The following is a 22,590-nucleotide window of genomic DNA, read 5'->3' as shown; positions in this document are numbered from 1 at the left end:
TTTTTTATTTTTGTTTCTTGTGTATATTTCGGAGTTGACTATGACGCTTAATTTGTTGCTTTATATGTTGTATTTAACCTTTTTCAACTGCTTTTTACAGTTCTTTCTTATGTTCTGCTACTTCACCACTGTTCCGAATCCCCATAAAATATTTAACCCCTCACTGTATGTACGTGCCTGCCCCGAGCCAGGAGCCTGTACGTTAGTGGCTCTCGTTTGTTATGGGTTACATATGTGTTTTACGTATATTATATGTACATATATAAGTTCGTTAGTTTTCTCGTTTGGATTATTTACATTGTAATTTCAAAGCCTTTTATAGCTGACTATGTGGTATGGGTTTTGCTCATTTTTGAATACCGTACGTTGACCTATAGTTGTTTATTTCTGTATCTTTTGCTCTGTTGTGAAGAGTTGTCTCAATGGCAATCAAAACAAACCTTCTTTTAATATTGTATATGCTGCTGTTTCTTTAGTTAGTGTGTCTTGATTTTGCCATGACAGTTGTCAGTTGTAGACTTATAAGCTTAAATATTCCGTTGGTTTTCATTAAAGTAGTCTACCTTTACTTTATTAATCACATCACAGTTCGTTTAGCAGTACAATCAAATATATTGGTGATGAGTTCATAGATTCTTTACTATCATTTGATAGAACAGTTTTAGTTAAAATAACAAGTGAATTGAATAACAAATGTACAAACAACTGACATGAAGTGATGTCAAAAACCTTTATCGTGTAAACTGAAAAAAACGTGTGTACAATACAACGTCACAGATTCATATCAATTGCTGAAACTAGCCATGTAATTTTCTGATTTGAAACCATATAACGTTTTTAAAAATAAATCAATCAAAAACATGTAACATCAAAACAAACACAATTTGAAAATAAGATAATAGAATTGTTTAATGCATTTTCATTTCATGGGTTCCATTAATTTAAAACACATCAGTCCATAAACCTTAGAATTCTGTCAATCGTATAATAATCTACACATGCAAACCGTTTTGGATATTAAAAATATCAGGTCAGAATATAATCTATTTGCAGGTGTTACGACAAACATACCATCTGATCTAACGGAAATTTACTCGGGACTAAATTTGAAAGAACGCTGGATATTATGGTAAGTTCATGTTTTAAAGAAGGAATGAGACTTTTCTACACATTTCTCTCTTTTCAAATTACTGTTACCACTCTTGACAAGTCTATTGATACAACAAATGTAGATATGTATCAATCCACTTTTTTTTCCAAAACATACATCTTGGAAAAACACCTGAAACATAAAAAAATCAAGGCCAAACAAAAGCTTACTTTGAAGTACATATTCACCAGTTTTCATAGACTTCATGAAATAAAACTCGATCGGAAAACAGTTTTCAAATTTGCATGGGCTGCATCAATACACGGTAATATTAAGTGAAGCGAGGAAAATGACAATGAAGTCATCAAATTACCGTTATCTAGATCTTTTAAATCAAACTAAATATGAAACACTTTTTATACAAATAATGGTTATTGCCAGTGCAGAACGTTATTGATGAAGGTAAGTTAGGTTGCTTTTAAATTTTTATAATTTGGGTTTTCAAACAAGTTCAAACGTTCGCTAGCGTTGAAATATTATAGTAACATCGAATGTAGACATTTGGTTATGAATGAAATAATTGATGATTTTGAAATTTGAAGCAACTGATTGTCAGCCTTTTCTTTGTATTTGACAAAGTTGAAACAAATCCGGTTTTAACCAGTTTTGTATATCTTATATGAAGTGGTGTTCTCTTGACAAACATTTAGATAACAACTTGTCTCGGCATAGCTTCTGTGAAAACAGTAAATAAACCATTATACAAAGCTTAAACGACAATTTCTGACTGAAAGTCCTTGAACAAAAGGTAAAATCACAGTTCAAATATCAAATACTAGTAAATGGAAAACACCTGTTATAAGCCTGACTTGCTACAGGTGTTTCTTTGTCGGTGTCAGTGTGGCAAAATTTAGACTTACAGCCTGCTTTTTTCTTACTTGTATAATAGCCGCATAACATTCCAATATATTGACACCAATATAAATTCAAAACAAACAGAAATAATGGGTAAAAACGTCAAACTGTAAGGGTCTGTATTGAATTTGACTACTCTAAACAGTCTTTTTTTCGAGGTAGCTCCAAATTATACTGAATATTCTATTTAATTGGACCGTCATCTTGTTGTTTTGAATATTGGATAATTTTCAATGCTATGTAATATTGGATCTACTTATTTATTATGTGCCGTAAATTTCTAAAGTACCTTTAATGTAATAACCATTTTTGTCGTTCCGGATGCAGGTTGACGTTTTTTATTTCAACTTTGAACGATTGTAGAATAATGCATTTCAATCTTGTCAATTCTGAAATCCAGTTTGTTTTATCTTCAATGGTCATGATGGTATTGTTTATAAAGTGGTTTATTTTCTTTTATTTTTATTTTACATCCTAATAAATTTAATTGCATGCAGTTTACTTTTCCGAAGTTTGTGAAGAACATAAGAATTATGTTGTATTACATTTTATATTTTCGAATAATTGTTGGTTCAGTATATCGTTTCTATTCATTGGACTTAATTAAACAGACGAAACATACGTTTATCGTAACACACGATAAGTCTGGTACCTTTTGTAACCATATTGCACGTTTTAATTGAATCAAGATACAATTGTGGGAAATTTTCTATTTGCCATCATCGGAAACCAAAACATTTTTCCCAAAAAATATCACATAATATTTGATATCAAGTCTATTTAACCACCATTCGGCTATTATGTTGCAGAGATCGGTTTATGATCATAAACACTTTGTCTTACTTTTGATTTGTTTAGATTTAGAGTTGATGTTTATCAGACTCGAACCTTCCTTTACTGACCCGCATCAGTTGATCCTTTTAATAAAAATGTTGTTTTCTTTCCCTACACATTTTTACATGATGTTGTTTCTTTCAGGTATTCCTCGCATTTAGATTCCAATTATTACCGTCGATACAATCAATGATTTTGATATGAAGACCCAGCCCTTGAATGTAATATCACGAGATTTCCAAATCCCACAACACGAATTAATGTTCCTTTTTTTTTCTTACTATAGAGCATAAATATATTAACAATGTATCCATGCATGACTCCCAATGCTATAATTGGGTTATTTGACTACATTTTGTTGTTAAATTTTGGTGTTTGATTTCTTCAACGACTAAAACATGTACACAAAGTTAAAGCTTTTCACATTACCCAGACCAACTTATATTTACATTTCAATTTGTAATAACAATATTCCTAGTACTAATCGAAACACTATACGTGTTTATGGGTTACCTTGATATTATTTTACACTTTGCAAGTATTGTATGTCTTAGCTCCTGTAGCATATTTATAAAAAAAAATGAGAATGTCATAAAATCACAAGCTAATGTTATTGAGTATTGCAGTAATAGAGTATTACACAACACCGTACTGACTATGTGTGACATACTTGCAGCTTTCTATTAAACAGTAAACAATAAAGAAAAAAAACAAGAACTTATAAGTTAGCAAAGTTTTTAAATTAGACAATATTTGCCTTTTAAAGTGAAATAATATTTAAGGACCTTTATACTAAATAGCACATTAATACATTACTCACAGATACATGTAAATGTCGTATAATAAAATAATGAAAGAATTGATTGGAAAACGTCAAACAATGTCATTTGTGGAGATAGAGATTATTTTTTGTCATCCTATCTAAGCAACATTGATAATTTTAAAGATTACATTTCTTAACTTACTTTAAGGAAGGATTACCTTAAAGACGTTACCAGGTAAGACAATATAGATAAAAAGATACCTTCATTGTTAACACTTTATCTTTCAGTTTTGATAAGTTATCCAACAATGGACAGGTGATTGGTACATATTCCTTAAATACAGATAAAGTACAAGTCGGTGATAAACTTGGTATAAAGAAAGCCTCAGACAGTACCCTACACTTTTACTTGAATGGTATCGACCATGGTAAAGCTTTTTCTAATTTACCTGAAGGTATGACCACTTTATGAATGGGTACAAATTTTACTATACTTTATTGGAGTTATTGATTGTCTTTTGACGCATCAGAATGTGATAATGTTTGTTGTAAAATTGATGGTGTAGTATATATATATGTTTTATTTGAGAATTTTCACTTAATCAGTATTGTATGTTAAAGAAATACTTTTTAAAATGTTCCTATAACTACATGTAATTCATCTTCTTAAGGTTTTAACAATCGTGAAGCAAATACCTTGAAACGTGAAATGTGTTTTCATAGTAGACCATGTACTTTTCATGTTGTACCATTCGTGCAAACGTCATCGGTTTATAAACATGATGAGGTAGAAGTAGCGGAAAGCGAGTTAAGATGATGTCAAATCTTAATATAAAGTCAAAACATCGACAAAAATATCGCTGATATACACATGATATTACCGATAAATGGTTTAAGCGTTACATTGCACAAAACAACTCATAATGAATCAATTTGTCTTCTGATTCCTAATCTAAATATTACAGAACACAGCATAAAGACAAAACAATCATTATTTTCGACCATAAGACGAACGTTGTTTTTAACAAAAAAGTGTATCACATTAGAATGATTCAATATGCTTTACAAGATGTAATACAAATGCCCATACACATATGTATGATTATACATATACGTATGTGGTTATGTTCCAGACCATATGAGTATTTGGACCGTACGCGTACGGTCCGGACCGTATACGTATACTCGTACGGTCCGACCAAACGCGTATGGTCGGACCGTATGAGTATACGTGTACGGTCCAGCTGATCATACATAGTTTGGGATCATACGGGTTAAATTTAAACAAATATTTATCATTATCTGTATTTTTAGATACACAAATTCTTACTTTTACAATTAGATGGATTCAGTAAAGAAGCGAACAATTGAAATTCAATATTTGTTTGATTTTAAATCCGTGAATCCTATTTTGTTACTCTGGTCCATGGTGAGACTTGCTTCCACAAGGAACGTCTTATTTGTTTTACATTAACAAGTTTTGTTCATGCATGTTCCTATGCATATGCATTTTTAGTAAAATTCCTAAATATACTTAAACAATTGTCCTCCCACATTATGTTTTCTTCTGATAACTTCAATTACATGGAGCATAATGGGCAGCAATTATTGAAATATACTGACATGCTAAATACAGGAGATTAACATATTAAATCAGTGTGATTTTGTGTTCAAATAGTCAAAATATTACGTTTTTATTTCAATTACTATTGAACTTTTTATATTAATTTGAGATATAAGATATGCTGATCAGTTATATACATTTGTATCTAATAAACTTGACCAACTTCTTAATTTAAATCAGACCGTACGCGTACGGTCCAAATACTAATACGGTCTGGAACATATATAAAACACTTTTCATCATTTTGCATTAAAGCAAATTTCAAATGTTTTAGCTCATCTTGCCAAATAGACAAGTAACATGTTCTCATCAGTTCGTATTACATCGTATGTCGTTTGTCTATTGACAGTATCTTTGGCCACTATCGTATTTGTGCTATATTGCTATATAAATGTGTCCTATCATCCACCTTCAAGTTGGTAATTTAGATAGATACACAAAACAATTACTGATAATATTCAGGGATGGTCTAATTTAGATAACTGTATGAAATTCGTTAACATATATTTGTTATGATACAATCTGACAGTGGTAAACAAACTTTAATATTAAACCGTACGGGAATTTGAAATACATGTATAATAGTAATCACGGCTTTCGTACGACTTCTTTATGATATTTTTCCTGATATTCTTTGCAACAATTTGAAACAAAAACATAGTCTATTCTTAAAACTAAAGCTGAATTATCTTGCAGCAATTATCCTTAAGCGTATCAAGTGGCAAATGTTTGTCATTGTTTTTTCGTTTATTATTAGGACAATAAATAAGAGGGTAAACGTTCAATGGTTAAAATCATTAGCATTACAAATCATTATATAGATATAGGAAGATATGATGTGAGTGCCAATGAGACAACTCTCCATTCAAATAACAATTTATTAAAGTGAACCATTATAGGCCTTCTACATTCAGTTTTTGCTAACACCAAACAGCAAGCTACAAAGGACCCCACACATTACTAGTTTAAAATCGTTTAAACGGGAAACCAACGGTCGAATTTATATTATAAATGGACACATTCGCAAGTATAAGAGAAAATAAGTCACGTAACAAAAGTTGTCAATCTACGTACTAGAAAGTAATTGTCATTAATTATGTTTTTCGATAGTTTCTACCAACGAGTAGCATAGTGTGTCCTTTCTTGTGATTTGCCATTATTTTGTCAGCAAACGCTGAATTTTAACATTGACAAACATCATTGTTAACGACTCGACACTCTAAATGTGGAATTTCTAAGTCAACAACCTTCATTTTAGTTTGTTATTGTTGGTGGCTTTTGTGGTATTCGTATTCAACTCAGACACGTCATACATATTTGGCAGATGCCTTGCTCTGTTATATTACAAATTTTGTTCTCGTCTATTGATGCAGTATCATTTCTTAAATCTGTCAATAAAACGATTGAACGATGAACTGATACCGATTTGTCGACATTACGGTGGTGTTATCGATAATATTTTAACATATGATGAGATGTGATATGATCGCCAATGTCTTTACCTTCCACCAACCTTCAAATTAACTGGATGTAAGCAACTATTTGCAATTTTACGACCTTAGAAAAATAAGAAAAAAATGCAACATGAATAAACAATATACTCCTGACTACGAACAAATATATACACAATGTGGCAGAGGTAACATATTTTACCGCGTAACCCTCCCGAGGAGACAAGTGTATAAGTGCTACGGAAGAATGCACTGTAAAAAACAGTTAATAAAATTTAACTTGTTTTCTCATTTGAATTGTTTTACATTTGTCATTGTAGTTTCTTTTATAGCTTACATGCGGTATGTGTTATGTTCATTGTCGAAGACCGTACTTTGACCTATAGTTTTTAATTTCAGTAATATTTTGTCCATGGTCGAAAGTTGTCTCATTGGCAATTATTTGCAATTATACCACATATATATATAACATCTTCATGCCTTTTATATCATGTACTGTAGTACGCCGCTAGATTAAAACTGACGTGGAAAGGTAACATATGGCCACCGAAAGCTCTTTTTTTGAGAGCCCAGGTGGTCGTGTGGTCTAGCGGGACGGCTGCAGTGCAGGCGATTTGGTGTCACGATATCACAGTAGCATGGGTTCGAATCCCGGCGAGGGAAGAACCAAAAATTTGCGAAAGCAAATTTACAGATCTAACATTGTTGGGTTGATGTTTAGACGAGTTGTATATACATTATGTACACAGCCATGTATCACCATCATTGATGGCGATCCGATGGATACATCTGTTGTAGGGTTGTCACTGACTCAGACGTACTTATGAATATAATTATTTTCTGTGACTGTATCTTACATTAATTTGTAGGATCCTTTACTATAGATAATTTAGCTGATCTGTAACAATAACATCTTCATGCCTTATATATCATGTACTGTAGTACGCCGCTAGATTAAAACTGACGTGGAAAGGTAACATATGGCCACCGAAAGCTCTTTTTATGAGAGCCCAGGTGGTCGTGTGGTCTAGCGGGACGGCTGCAGTGCAGGCGATTTGGTGTCACGATATCACAGTAGCATGGGTTCGAATCCCGGCGAGGGAAGAACCAAAAATTTGCGAAAGCAAATTTACAGATCTAACATTGTTGGGTTGATGTTTAGACGAGTTGTATATACATTATGTACACAGCCATGTATCACCATCATTGATGGCGATCCGATGGATACATCTGTTGTAGGGTTGTCACTGACTCAGACGTACTTATGAATATAATTATTTTCTGTGACTGTATCTTACATTAATTTGTAGGATCCTTTACTATAGATAATTTAGCTGATCTGTAACAATAACATCTTCATGCCTTATATATCATGTACTGTAGTACGCCGCTAGATTAAAACTGACGTGGAAAGGTAACATATGGCCACCGAAAGCTCTTTTTATGAGAGCCCAGGTGGTCGTGTGGTCTAGCGGGACGGCTGCAGTGCAGGCGATTTGGTGTCACGATATCACAGTAGCATGGGTTCGAATCCCGGCGAGGGAAGAACCAAAAATTTGCGAAAGCAAATTTACAGATCTAACATTGTTGGGTTGATGTTTAGACGAGTTGTATATACATTATGTACACAGCCATGTATCACCATCATTGAAGGCGATCCGATGGATACATCTGTTGTAGGGTTGTCACTGACTCAGACGTACTTATGAATATAATTATTTTCTGTGACTGTATCTTACATTAATTTGTAGGATCCTTTACTATAGATAATTTAGCTGATCTGTAACAATAACATCTTCATGCCTTATATATCATGTACTGTAGTACGCCGCTAGATTAAAACTGACGTGGAAAGGTAACATATGGCCACCGAAAGCTCTTTTTATGAGAGCCCAGGTGGTCGTGTGGTCTAGCGGGACGGCTGCAGTGCAGGCGATTTGGTGTCACGATATCACAGTAGCATGGGTTCGAATCCCGGCGAGGGAAGAACCAAAAATTTGCGAAAGCAAATTTACAGATCTAACATTGTTGGGTTGATGTTTAGACGAGTTGTATATACATTATGTACACAGCCATGTATCACCATCATTGAAGGCGATCCGATGGATACATCTGTTGTAGGGTTGTCACTGACTCAGACGTACTTATGAATATAATTATTTTCTGTGACTGTATCTTACATTAATTTGTAGGATCCTTTACTATAGATAATTTAGCTGATCTGTAACAATAACATCTTCATGCCTTATATATCATGTACTGTAGTACGCCGCTAGATTAAAACTGACGTGGAAAGGTAACATATGGCCACCGAAAGCTCTTTTTATGAGAGCCCAGGTGGTCGTGTGGTCTAGCGGGACGGCTGCAGTGCAGGCGATTTGGTGTCACGATATCACAGTAGCATGGGTTCGAATCCCGGCGAGGGAAGAACCAAAAATTTGCGAAAGCAAATTTACAGATCTAACATTGTTGGGTTGATGTTTAGACGAGTTGTATATACATTATGTACACAGCCATGTATCACCATCATTGAAGGCGATCCGATGGATACATCTGTTGTAGGGTTGTCACTGACTCAGACGTACTTATGAATATAATTATTTTCTGTGACTGTATCTTACATTAATTTGTAGGATCCTTTACTATAGATAATTTAGCTGATCTGTAACAATAACATCTTCATGCCTTATATATCATGTACTGTAGTACGCCGCTAGATTAAAACTGACGTGGAAAGGTAACATATGGCCACCGAAAGCTCTTTTTATGAGAGCCCAGGTGGTCGTGTGGTCTAGCGGGACGGCTGCAGTGCAGGCGATTTGGTGTCACGATATCACAGTAGCATGGGTTCGAATCCCGGCGAGGGAAGAACCAAAAATTTGCGAAAGCAAATTTACAGATCTAACATTGTTGGGTTGATGTTTAGACGAGTTGTATATACATTATGTACACAGCCATGTATCACCATCATTGAAGGCGATCCGATGGATACATCTGTTGTAGGGTTGTCACTGACTCAGACGTACTTATGAATATAATTATTTTCTGTGACTGTATCTTACATTAATTTGTAGGATCCTTTAGTATAGATAATTTAGCTGATCTGTAACAATAACATCTTCATGCCTTATATATCATGTACTGTAGTACGCCGCTAGATTAAAACTGACGTGGAAAGGTAACATATGGCCACCGAAAGCTCTTTTTATGAGAGCCCAGGTGGTCGTGTGGTCTAGCGGGACGGCTGCAGTGCAGGCGATTTGGTGTCACGATATCACAGTAGCATGGGTTCGAATCCCGGCGAGGGAAGAACCAAAAATTTGCGAAAGCAAATTTACAGATCTAACATTGTTGGGTTGATGTTTAGACGAGTTGTATATACATTATGTACACAGCCATGTATCACCATCATTGAAGGCGATCCGATGGATACATCTGTTGTAGGGTTGTCACTGACTCAGACGTACTTATGAATATAATTATTTTCTGTGACTGTATCTTACATTAATTTGTAGGATCCTTTACTATAGATAATTTAGCTGATCTGTAACAATAACATCTTCATGCCTTATATATCATGTACTGTAGTACGCCGCTAGATTAAAACTGACGTGGAAAGGTAACATATGGCCACCGAAAGCTCTTTTTATGAGAGCCCAGGTGGTCGTGTGGTCTAGCGGGACGGCTGCAGTGCAGGCGATTTGGTGTCACGATATCACAGTAGCATGGGTTCGAATCCCGGCGAGGGAAGAACCAAAAATTTGCGAAAGCAAATTTACAGATCTAACATTGTTGGGTTGATGTTTAGACGAGTTGTATATACATTATGTACACAGCCATGTATCACCATCATTGAAGGCGATCCGATGGATACATCTGTTGTAGGGTTGTCACTGACTCAGACGTACTTATGAATATAATTATTTTCTGTGACTGTATCTTACATTAATTTGTAGGATCCTTTACTATAGATAATTTAGCTGATCTGTAACAATAACATCTTCATGCCTTATATATCATGTACTGTAGTACGCCGCTAGATTAAAACTGACGTGGAAAGGTAACATATGGCCACCGAAAGCTCTTTTTATGAGAGCCCAGGTGGTCGTGTGGTCTAGCGGGACGGCTGCAGTGCAGGCGATTTGGTGTCACGATATCACAGTAGCATGGGTTCGAATCCCGGCGAGGGAAGAACCAAAAATTTGCGAAAGCAAATTTACAGATCTAACATTGTTGGGTTGATGTTTAGACGAGTTATATATATATATATATATATATATATAAATATTTGTCAGAAAGGTAAAATGCAATTAACAAAAACAAAGAGAGGACATGAAGAGGTTCTTAAGCCTCTAGAACAAAAACGGTTCTGGACACATGTCCTTCAGACGATACAATAACCTCGTAACTTCTGCAGCAAACATGCATTCGAACAAATATCCTCGAGTCTAAAATATTGCATTTCAAATAGTATGTGTTCCTTTATGTCTTTAGTTTAGATGGTATACATGTCCGCTGACGCTGATCTGTGATACTGTAGATTCATTTTTATTTGTTGGAAACCAATTTTCTCTGAATTCGTGAATAATTACAAACACAAAATAAAAATGTTAAACGAACATTGAATTTCCGATAGCCTTATATCAAAATATTTGCAAAATCACGGAATTGGGTATCCACAAAAACACAATTTAACTGAAGTCCACGAAAATTGGTATCCAAGAAAATAAATGAAGTACCGACATGTAAATACTGATATTTGTTATAAGTGTATCTTTGTCGTTTTCTACAATTAAAGTCAGGAACATCATTGATGCAGTTATATGCTTATCTTTCATTTAATGCTGATATCGTTTTATTACCTTACTTTTTAGTTGTTTATGGCGTTGTTGACCTTTGTGGAAACTGTTTTCAAGTTTCAATAGTTAACCAAGGTGAGCTATGCATACGTTCCTTACATATATTTAACTTAATTTAATCGAAAGATATGTCTGTCGAAAACTTATTGACTGACATAAACAAGCGATAGTTTAACAATACATATTCCGATGACAATACTATCATCCACACTGTCCTCTTTGACATTGCTAGTAATGTCTCTGACATAGCATTTCATCACACTTCATTCAACTTTAGAAATATGTTTGTGATTGTTTTACACACATCAATTGAATAGAACAGTCAAAAAATTTCGAAAGCTGGTCTAGTAGGTAATTATCTTTTAATCGTTGTTAATTATGAATCAAATATGGTGATTGAAAAAATTGTAACAAATATAATGGTGTTAATAATACATTTTTAACAAAGTTAACTTGCCTACTTTAAAATTCTCAAAATTTAAACACATTGTTGTTCAATACTCTCAGTGAAAATGTTTTGCAAACTTTTTATTTATGTGATAATATCTGGCTTTTAAACAAAAGGTTGATATTGTTTGATATCAATAGATAGCATACAAAATAATCCTATTATACATTTCAACTGATCAAATAACTTAAGGATGTTTTCTTCTGACGTTTCAGTCTCGGTCAGTCTCGTTGAAATCTCGTTCTGGAATAATGTCTAAAACATGTGATACAAGTGGAATATATGAATGAATTTAAAAATTATTATAATCAAACTCATCTCTGTGAAAAAATTAGGTATTTCCAATATGTAGTTTTTGAGTTATCAATTTTTCAAATTTTATTACCAATCAAGTCAGTCTTTTTAGCCAAAATTTTGAGAAAATGGGTGAGGGATACAAAAAATGATTTTAACGGAAACATGTACATACCACATCCCTTTTTTCTTTTTAAATTTCTTAGATATGTATGTTTTCAATATTTAAAACAAAGAAGTTGAAAAAATATGCAATTTGTACTTAAAACGGAGCAAAATCACATTTTTACAAAATTTACAACATGGTAAATTTGGCACAAAAAACCATCCAAATATGATAAAACTTTCTTATATCAACACCTACCTATAGTTTTTGTAATTGAAATTTATTCAGATTGATCCCCTTTATCTTTATTGAAAGTATGACAAAAAGTTTAATTGTGGAAATGTGATTTTTTTCATGATTATTGCCCAAAAATAGGTAAAAACTGATGAAAAATGGGAAAATCATCAAAATTGGGTACTTTCAAAGGGCCGTATCAAAAAAAGAAGTGCACCACCATATGATTTTTTCTTCACCAATTATTTTTTTACAGTCATATGAACCTAAAAAACAGGTTTAGAAAAGAAGTTTAATTCTAGAAATTTTTGGCTCCTCAGAGGTGTACATCCTTAAACGAGCAGAAGTTTAAAATGCATTTGCATGGAACATTTTACAAAATTTAATGCAATTTTTCCAAAAAGACGGACGGAAGATACCAAAAGGAAAGTTCTAAGATATCTGAGACATATGCAATTATTTTTGTACATACATATTTTTTTTTACAAGCAGTCTGTATATAATATGAGTGAATATATCCATTATTTACAGTTTATAACATAATTATATATACTTTATATCAGCAGAATCTGCTACAGAAGCTGGAGCCCAGGTTGCAATCAAGAAGACATCTAATTTCAGCGGGAGACCAGCTGATTGGAATGTATGTGTAACTATTACCATTTAGTATAACCTTTCATTATTTTGTTTTTTAACAAAATAAAATACACGGTTGTTAACATTCAAAGTTTATAATGTTTTTAGATTGGAAATAAAGATAATGTAAACATCGATTGTTGACTGCCTAACCTACTAACATTATATTTGCGTGTTGTAAATCTGTGCCCTTTTTATTAACATACTGTTTTTTAGATGTCTTTAAATTTAATCTATAACGATTGTATAACAATGACATTGGAAAGTTTATATGGCACTTTTGACTTACGAATATACGTCTTTTGTTTCGTGCTTCGTAATTAATCACGAATGACAACAACAATATAGTCTCTTTTATCCAGGTCTAAAAAAAATCGAATATCTCGGACATTACAGTTGTTTAATCAATGGGAATTGGTGCCTACACAAATATATAAATTCACAAAAAGATGATGTGAACATACCAAACATACTATATTAATTATATTGGTAGATTGGTATTCATCAACAACACTCGAAACCACTATAATTTAATGAAATTACAGAGATAACTAACAAACTAAATTAACAAGGTAAAAAAAAAAGAAATCAAAATCATGGTTTAGAAAAGGCATGTTGGTGATAGGAATTTTTAAGACCTTCCGATTAATGTCCTTTATTTAGCATGCCCTGAATCAATTACGAATTGGCAATATAGATATGATGGTGTTTCTTCAAACTATTCAAAGCTCACTAGTATATTAGTATATTGCATACTCAAACTAGTTCATTTGAAACTATTACATACCATCACAAGTGTTTGATCTGTTTCACTGATGACAAGCAATATGTTCAAAATATCTCGAGTACAATTCTATATAAACAAGAAGATGTGGTATGATTGCCAATGAGACAACTGTCCACATGATATCAAAATGACACATATCTTTACAACTATAGTTCATCGTACCACCTTTTACAATAAACAAGCCCATACTGCGTAGTCAACTTTAAAAGGACATGGTATGACAATTAAAAACATTTTAAACGAGAAAACTAACGGCCTTATTAATATAAAAAATAAATGAGACACAAATATGTAGCACATAAAAAACGACACCCACTGAATTGCAAGATCCTGGCATGGGACGGCCATATACATGAATAATGGGGCTGGGTTAAACATGTTAGCCGGATCCCAAACCTTACCATAACCTTTGACAGTGGTATAACAGTACAACATAAGAACAAACTATAAAAATCAGTTGACAAACTTTACCCATCATCCATAAAGTGACCTATATACTAACACAATAGGATGGATCGACAGTTTTGTACTTAATTATAATCCTGGTACCTTTCATAACTATTGAAACCACTGCGTCGATGCCACTGCTGGTGGACGTTTCGTCCCCGAGGGTATCACCAGCCCACTAGTCACACTTCGGTGTTTACATGAATATCGCTAATTTGGTCATTTTAAAAAATGTTCTGTTTACAATACTTTTAATTTTTTTTTTAACTAAGGATTTTTATATCCCAGGCATAAATTACCTTAGCCGGTTTTGGCTCAACTTTTTGGAATTTTGGATCCTCAATGTTTTTCAACTTTGTACTTGTTTGGCTTTATAAATATTTTTTATTTGAGCGTCACGTACTGAGTCTTATGCAGACAACACGCGCGTCTGGCGTTCTAAATTATAATCATGGTACCTTTGCTAACTATTGTATCATCAGAATCCAACAAAATGGGTGCCAACTTACGTTCTCAATCTGTTTTCGACTTTTGAGTTTAATTAACCCTTTTGTTTTTTGCTTATGTTTTAATAGAATGAAAAGCGAATTGTGAATTGCTGTGATGTTTGGGTCGTAGAATATTGAAATGATCCATTGTTTTACAAATACATGGTATACGTATATAAGTATGCGTTTAAATATAATGAACATGTTATAATGTATTCTAAATGACATTTCTAATACATATCAACTCATTTTGAACTTACAAACGGTAAGGTGCACATTTTCTATTTTATGATAGACACATGATGGACATATGTTTAGTATCGCCAGTCGAAATTTTATGAGACTTGTCAAAGAATAGTGTTGTGTAGACAAAATGCGCGTCTGGCGTATTAAACTATAATCCTGGAACCTTTGATAACTATTGTGTCTGGCGTATTACATTATTGTAGTTAATTAACTTTTTTTTTTAAATATTACATACATTTATGTTTGTTCAGGTGGATGCCGTTTGTGAGTTCATTACGTCAATACCAGAAGTGGGTCCGTATGCTGCAAAATTCAGGTTAGAGCACATCGATGGCGCTGCATTGATAGAATTAGACAAAAAAGATCTGAAAGAATTTTTTGAGATGCCTTTAGGATTAGCCGTCAAAATATGTTCACATTTGAAGAAGTTAGAGGAAAGGAAATAAACGATACATAGTTATGCTATGATTTTTAATGATCAGAATATTTAGCATTTTTCATTATTGAAATGTTACTATAGCACTGTTTTACTTTTCTTTAAATACATTATTGTTTAATGCTTTGAAAGATTTAAATGCAATACCATTGAATATGATGAATTACTGGATGCAGTTTGGACAGTCCTAACATGTACAAAAGTTCACCAGAGGTAACTTCCAAAATACCAATAAAACTATCAAGTTTGCTTCATCGATTGTAGATAAAATTTGTTCGTTCATTCATCAGTACGTTCGTCTGTTTCGCTTCAGAATAACGTGATTGATCAAGGTAGTTGCAACTTATTACACATGATCTCTATGTTATGATTTTTCTTATATTAAGGCCAAGTTAGAGTTTTTATCCCAATTTAACACATACAAGTATAGTGCGGGGAGAGCATTGGTGTAATATGGACATATTTTTTTTATGACTGTTGAAAATAAATTGCCGAGTCTGCTATAAACAATACAAGATCTAGATTGTTCATATAAGACTAGATATTTTACTACGTAAACAATACTCTTATTTTGACTCTGTTTGCATTATCACACTCATTAAAAAAAAATCATTTGCATTGCTATTTGAAAATACATGTTCCTGAAATAATGATTATGAAAGTTCAGTCTTGTTCAACATCATCAATACATACAGCTATAAAAAACACTCAAGCAACACAAACATATACGAATTATCTTTTCATTGATATAAAGGTTATACACATATTGTTCTAATATGATCAGATATCGACATCATTGTTTACGTGGTTTTGTTACACATATGTAACTGTTTCTTCCTAATTATAGTCCTATGCATAACATGGATATATGATCGGAATGTACCTTGTTTGTTTAGATATACGAGTATGTAGTCATCCCAAAACATTCTGATGGAAAAAAAATTACTGATGTATGATACAGCTATTATATTTTTTTTACAATTGAGTGCAACAATCAATGATTGTAAACGATTCCCAGATGACACCAACTCTTAAATGTCATACCTTTTATTATTCAGCACAACTATATGACATGTATGGCCAGTGTTGGTTGATGAAACCAAATATTTTTCTTATAAACTTAGCTTGACGTATTGAAATGTACTTATTGTTTGGAAATGCGTCATTGTTAAAACACAGTTGAGATAACTGATGCTGACAAAATAATGGTCCCAATAGTGTTGTCATGTGTAGTAAAAGAGGGACTCATCAATCGAAAAAAAAAATGACAATATTTAATAATCCATCATGAGTTACACAAACATACTAATGTATTATACAGCAGTACAAATTGACATAATATACAAGTGGTGTCCTTAAATATAAAAATATAATATGTGGCAAGGAGACAACTGTCCACAAGAGACCACAATGACACAGACATTAACAACTATAAGTCTGAGGACTCTCTCAATAAAAAAATATTAACTTCCTGTCTTAGTTCATGTAAATCGTCGAACCTTTGAACATCATGCTGGTCCACTTATAAACAAGAATTGGATATAGCGAGGAGGTCTAAACAATTAATGCGTCAGAGGAACACCTTTTAATTGTTTTGACAAAAAAAGTGTAAAAAAGACAAACATATTGAAAATCACAGGACACAAGGAAGGTATGATTGTTTGAAAATAATATTAGCAAGACCCCTCTAAGTATCAAGATTCCTCACGGGTAGTCAGACAATGGCAGAGATGAATTGAGCTAAACCACATCTGTGTCAATTTGTACGTAGACTCATGAAATGCCACACACGCAACTCTTGTGCACAGCCTTATGTTTGATCTCATCGCCAAATTTTCTTCCTGCTTTCAAAGAACACTGTTTAAATCTGACCAAGTAAAATATAAGCATCGAATATTGTTGCCTTTTTTATCACAAGCAATTTGAAGTTCACAATTTAGCTATCCGATTCTAGTCATCAATTCGACATCACAGGGGACGCTACAATGCTTAAGACTTTGTTCCTGGGTTTTTTCTGTCTTAATTTCGGCTATGATACTTGATAATTCTAGACTTATTCGAAATTACTTAGAATTTATCAAGAACAATTTTTCATTTTCTTGTTTGATATTTTTTTCTTTTCTTTTTATAATCCTTCTTTTTTTTCACATCAACTAAATTTTTGCATTAGGAAAATGAAATTTTTTTTGGCAGATGAATAAAGTCAATAGCAATGAAATGCAAATTGTAACCAATGATATTGGACCGACAAAGTTAGTTTAGGAGAACATATATTCGAATAGACATAAACATATTGTATTTAAAACTGTGTGGGCGTCCCTAGGTAGTTTTGCTGTCACATCTATCTGTTTTATGTGGATTTGATTTCAAATAGGTAAAAGAATGATAAACTTTTCAATGATGACATCGGTGTTTATAAATGAATGAACCACGTGTTGAACACAATCCTCACTAATATATATATATTGGGATCGATGACGACCATTCTGTTTCGTTTCAATTCGTGTTCTTTGATATTTGAAAAGTTTGTAATTTTGTCATGTTTGATGTCATTTATAATTCATTTTTGTGTGAATTGTTTCACATTTAATCATGTCTTGTCATCTTATAACTTAATATCAAGTATTAATTTTGCTTATTTTTGAAAACCGAAGTGTGTCTTATAGATCGACGTCATATATGGATTCATGTCTTTTAAGCAATTATACCACACTTGCTTATATCTTGTACTTTTAGAGGATTTAGTTTCAATCATTGCAAATAGGTTGACTGTTAGAAAGAATCATTATCTATCAAACTGTTTATATATAAAAAAACAAGAAAATTTCTTTTGATCATGTTTTTAATCAGCAAGTTTGCACTTTCGCATTTGACAATAACGATGTATAAATGCCTATTTTAACATGTCTAAGGAGATTGCTCGAGATGAAAACAAATCAATAAAGCAAAAAAGAACAATATTGAATTCGAATTAGCTCTTATTATTGTGCCGTTAATATAAACAAACATTATTATATCTATGATCAGGACCTATAACAATTTGCTTGGATTGATATCTGTTTCTTCAGACAGTATTTGTTTTAAAAAGTTTCTTTTTTTACTAAGTAATGATAATGAATTGTCAGTTTGAATTAACTTATGAACTTGACTATTCCTTATTCGTGTTTAGTATCTTCATAATATTGCAAACTCACCAGTTATCATAGAGATAAATTGAAAATACCGGATTATCTTACTTTCGTCAAAGGAAGTGTAAGAATTATGCTGTTATCTTAATACATTATCTGACTATAAATACAACACGTTTAATTTGAAATGTGTCATGTAGTTCATGACGTGTATCGCCCATTTAGGAATCAGTCAGTCAGACTTTCCTATGACACAAAAGTACCATGTTTTCAATTTGCTTCATGTATAAGTTGTATATACGATAAAGCTTTTAAGCAACTAAATGACACCAGACAACGCTATTCCCCACATCGCTTAGAGAGTGATAAGCAAGATGATTTATCCTTTGAAAAAACCAGTGAGAATCGAAATCTCTATCTACAGCCGAGAAACTGACAGAACAGAATATTACCCAAGATAGGGTCGTTGTTTAGTTTAATGTTGTAATTCCGTATAACTCTGTTGTCCTACTATCTATGTCATAATCTTTGGCGTTACAATAGTGAAAACAAGTATGTTCATAACTATACATAATTAAGACATTATAATTTCAATATTAGATTGCGTGGTCAATAATAGTGTTTCAACCTAAAAGCGCTTTCATTAATTATTTCTGGTATATTAGGAAGAAAATAAATATTTCCGTTGATGAATTTGTTATAGACTGTGTACATTTCCATTCATCTTTCTTTATTTCTACACTGATGAAATGTGCTAAAATATTGTTGTTTTCTTTTTAAATGTTAAGAAACTACACAATATATTTGAAATAATAGAAAAACATATAAGATTGATATTGTTTATCGGAGAAAAATTAAATGGCTGGTTACGTGACTTCACAGCTTCCATCAAACATAACATTCTTCTTCAAATGACATATTTAATACTATTGCCAAAAAAAACCCACCCAAAAACACAAGACAAAGGCGAAAACAAACGGAAGTATCGTGAAGATGTTTGCTTCTGCGTTTTATTCACATGATGTACACACCATTATTATCTCAATTAATGAATAAAGGTCTTTAGTTTAAACATATTTATTTAGAGTGGATTGGGAAACAAGTTTTGCAACTTATATTAACCCTTTCCACTTTGCGGGTGCAAGTGCTGCCTTGTAGCGGCATTATCCTACTCTTTTTTCGAAATCTACAAGGGTGTCTTTAACGTGCAAGAGATATGGCTCTCCCTAAACACGGGTCAGCCATTTATCGGCCCCTTCCAACGGACTATCATCGTTTCCTTAAGACCATACTCGCAAATGGTGTCAAGAGAGAGCCGAAAATTGAGTTCCTGAAATTCTCATCCAACGGGAATCGAACCAAGAACCTTTGTGTTAGCAGTCCGAATAAAGATGTACAAAAGAAACAGTTTAGCGCTATACATACGCAGTCGTGAAGCTTTTTTAAACTTGCATTTTAAAACCAGCATTAGCTTCCATTCTCAAAATAATAGAAGTAGTTAATAGAAAGTGGGTTGCAATGGAAACAATATACATCCAATTATCTCATTATAACAGTCAGATGCCAGCATTCCTACTATCTGTTCTTTAGTTGGGTTTTTGTCTCTTTGACACATTATCTATTTCCATTCTCAATTTCATTCTAACAGACTATGTAAAGGTTTACATCTTGTATTTCCAGTATTCACTCATGTTCTGCACATCTAGTGTAATGTCTTAATGGTTTGTTTGTTATATTGAGACATGGGTGGTAGAGTGTTTCAAAGGTTAGAATGCACTAATAAAGATTATTAGAAATGTGTGTCACGTCATTACGTAATCTAGAACGTCATGCAATAGATTGAAATGATAAAATCAAATTTCTTAACAATTTACAAATACAGTTCTAATAGTCAATTTTCAATTTGTAATCAATGACGAACATTTTGAAGGTAAAAGTTAAAAACCAATATTCAACAATAAGAATAAAAATCAGTTCTTTATTTTAGTCATTTAACGTAATAACATTCTATCGTTTCCGTTTCGTGCAATTTGTTTTAAAAACCCTAATGAATGCATGTGACAAAGTTCAGGGTTCATGTATTTTGATTTTTCACCAAGGTCTGAAATATTAAAGTTCTCAATGGTGTGTTTTTCTGGTATTGTATATAATTACGATTTCATAGAAAAGTATTTTAAAGCTCTTGTGGACAATACTTTTCAAAAAAAAAAATCCAATTAGACCGTATACATTTTAAAATACCTACATAAAAATCAATATTTTTTAACTAAATCATTTTGTTTTTTAAATTTAAATGTGACGGCACTTTTAAGGTGTGGATCAAGTCTAGGGATAGACAATGTGTGTCTCTGTTGTGCTGTTTTCGTGTGCTTTCCTATGTGTTTTACTTGTTTGCTGGTATACTGTTTAATGTCAGCACTTTGGTCTGACCGTGCGTATCAATTTATTGGTCATTTTTATAAATTTACTGTTTGCAAAAGTATGAATCATTCTACAGTAAGAGTTTTCTTGTCCCAGGAATATACAATCTTAGCTGTATTTGGCACACTTTGAGAAATTTTGGATCATCAATGCGCTTTAACTTTGTACCTGTTTGGCTGTTTACATATTTTACCGTCACTGGAAATACCCTTCCCTTTTCACGAATGTGACCTACCGAATCAGAGTATTTATCAGATTTGAAATAAACATATGCAACTGGACGGGTGTCAAATGTTGAGCAGTATCTGCTTACCCTTCTTGAACACCTGATATCACTCCCAGATTTAGGTAGGGTTCGTGTTGCTTAGTCTTTGGTTTTCTATGTTGAGTTGTCTGTGTTATTTTCTGTCTGTCTATCTGTTTACTTTTGGCCATGGCGCTGTCAATTTGTTTTGGACCTATGAGTGTGACTGTATCCTGGTGTCATTTGTTTGTAGACGAAACGGCAATATGTCGTATTGGATGATGAGTCGAGTACCTTTGGTAACTATTATCAAGTCAGAATGTTCTATTGTTATTTATGTATTTGGGAATTTTCCCGTTCTGTATGTGCTTGCATTTATTTATTCTGTAGTCCTGTCATGTAATTTAAGTGTTGTATTTAACATTGCAGTAAAATCATGAGGTTTGTATAGCCACACAATCAGATACAACCTACCACGTGTTCATGAAATGTCATAAAAATGGCTGTTGTTATCTTATAATTCGTTCTGTGTGTGTTGTTTGATATTTTTGCTGCACTTTAGTATTTCTGTTGTTTAGTTGTTTTCTTCTGATAGTTAACGTATTTCCTTTGGTTTAAGTTTGTTACCGGGATTATATTTCTCTCTATTGATGTATGACTTTCGACAAGCGATATACTGCTGTGCCTCACAAAACTTGTCGAATCTTTTCGAGGCTAAATAATTCATCTACAGGAACATGTGTTAAGATGCTACACTAAATGCATCGCTTATTTTTGAAATTATATGCTTCCTATTAAACCCAATGTCGTGTCAAAGATTGAATAATTGATGTAAACAAACAAAAATTATTTGAAAACAAAAGTATGTGAAAAGCCTTTGTTATTGATGGAAATGGTTTAACTGTTATTACAATGTATATCCAAAATTCTTACTAATAAGACTGAAACCTGCAAAATAAAACTTTTGTTGTCGATATCAGCGTTTCTTCCGTATATTTTGTATAATGTCCAAATATTTTTGTGCTAGTCTTGGTATTTGAGATTTACAAATCTTAGATTGCATATTAAAACATTTACAAAAACCATTTCATGTAATTACTTTATATTACATGCAGTGTAATGGATTGGAACGATTGCAT

General features: G+C 32.8%; 1 protein-coding gene across 1 annotated transcript in view; it reads left to right on the top strand.

Annotated features, from left to right (window-relative positions):
- Positions 1–22,590, top strand: part of LOC134690030 (neuralized-like protein 4) — a 75,142-nt gene that overhangs the window by 4,114 nt on the left and 48,438 nt on the right. The window contains exons 2-3 of the mRNA XM_063550001.1: positions 1,054–1,129; positions 3,891–4,057. Of these exons, the coding sequence (XP_063406071.1) occupies positions 1,054–1,129; positions 3,891–4,057 (243 nt within the window). The remainder of the gene's footprint in view (positions 1–1,053; positions 1,130–3,890; positions 4,058–22,590) is intronic.

This window comes from Mytilus trossulus, chromosome 11, assembly GCF_036588685.1.
Source record: "Mytilus trossulus isolate FHL-02 chromosome 11, PNRI_Mtr1.1.1.hap1, whole genome shotgun sequence".
Lineage (NCBI taxonomy): Eukaryota > Metazoa > Mollusca > Bivalvia > Mytilida > Mytilidae > Mytilus > Mytilus trossulus.
The sequence above is the reverse complement of the archived record's forward strand: the minus strand, read 5'-3'. Positions and strand labels throughout refer to the sequence as shown.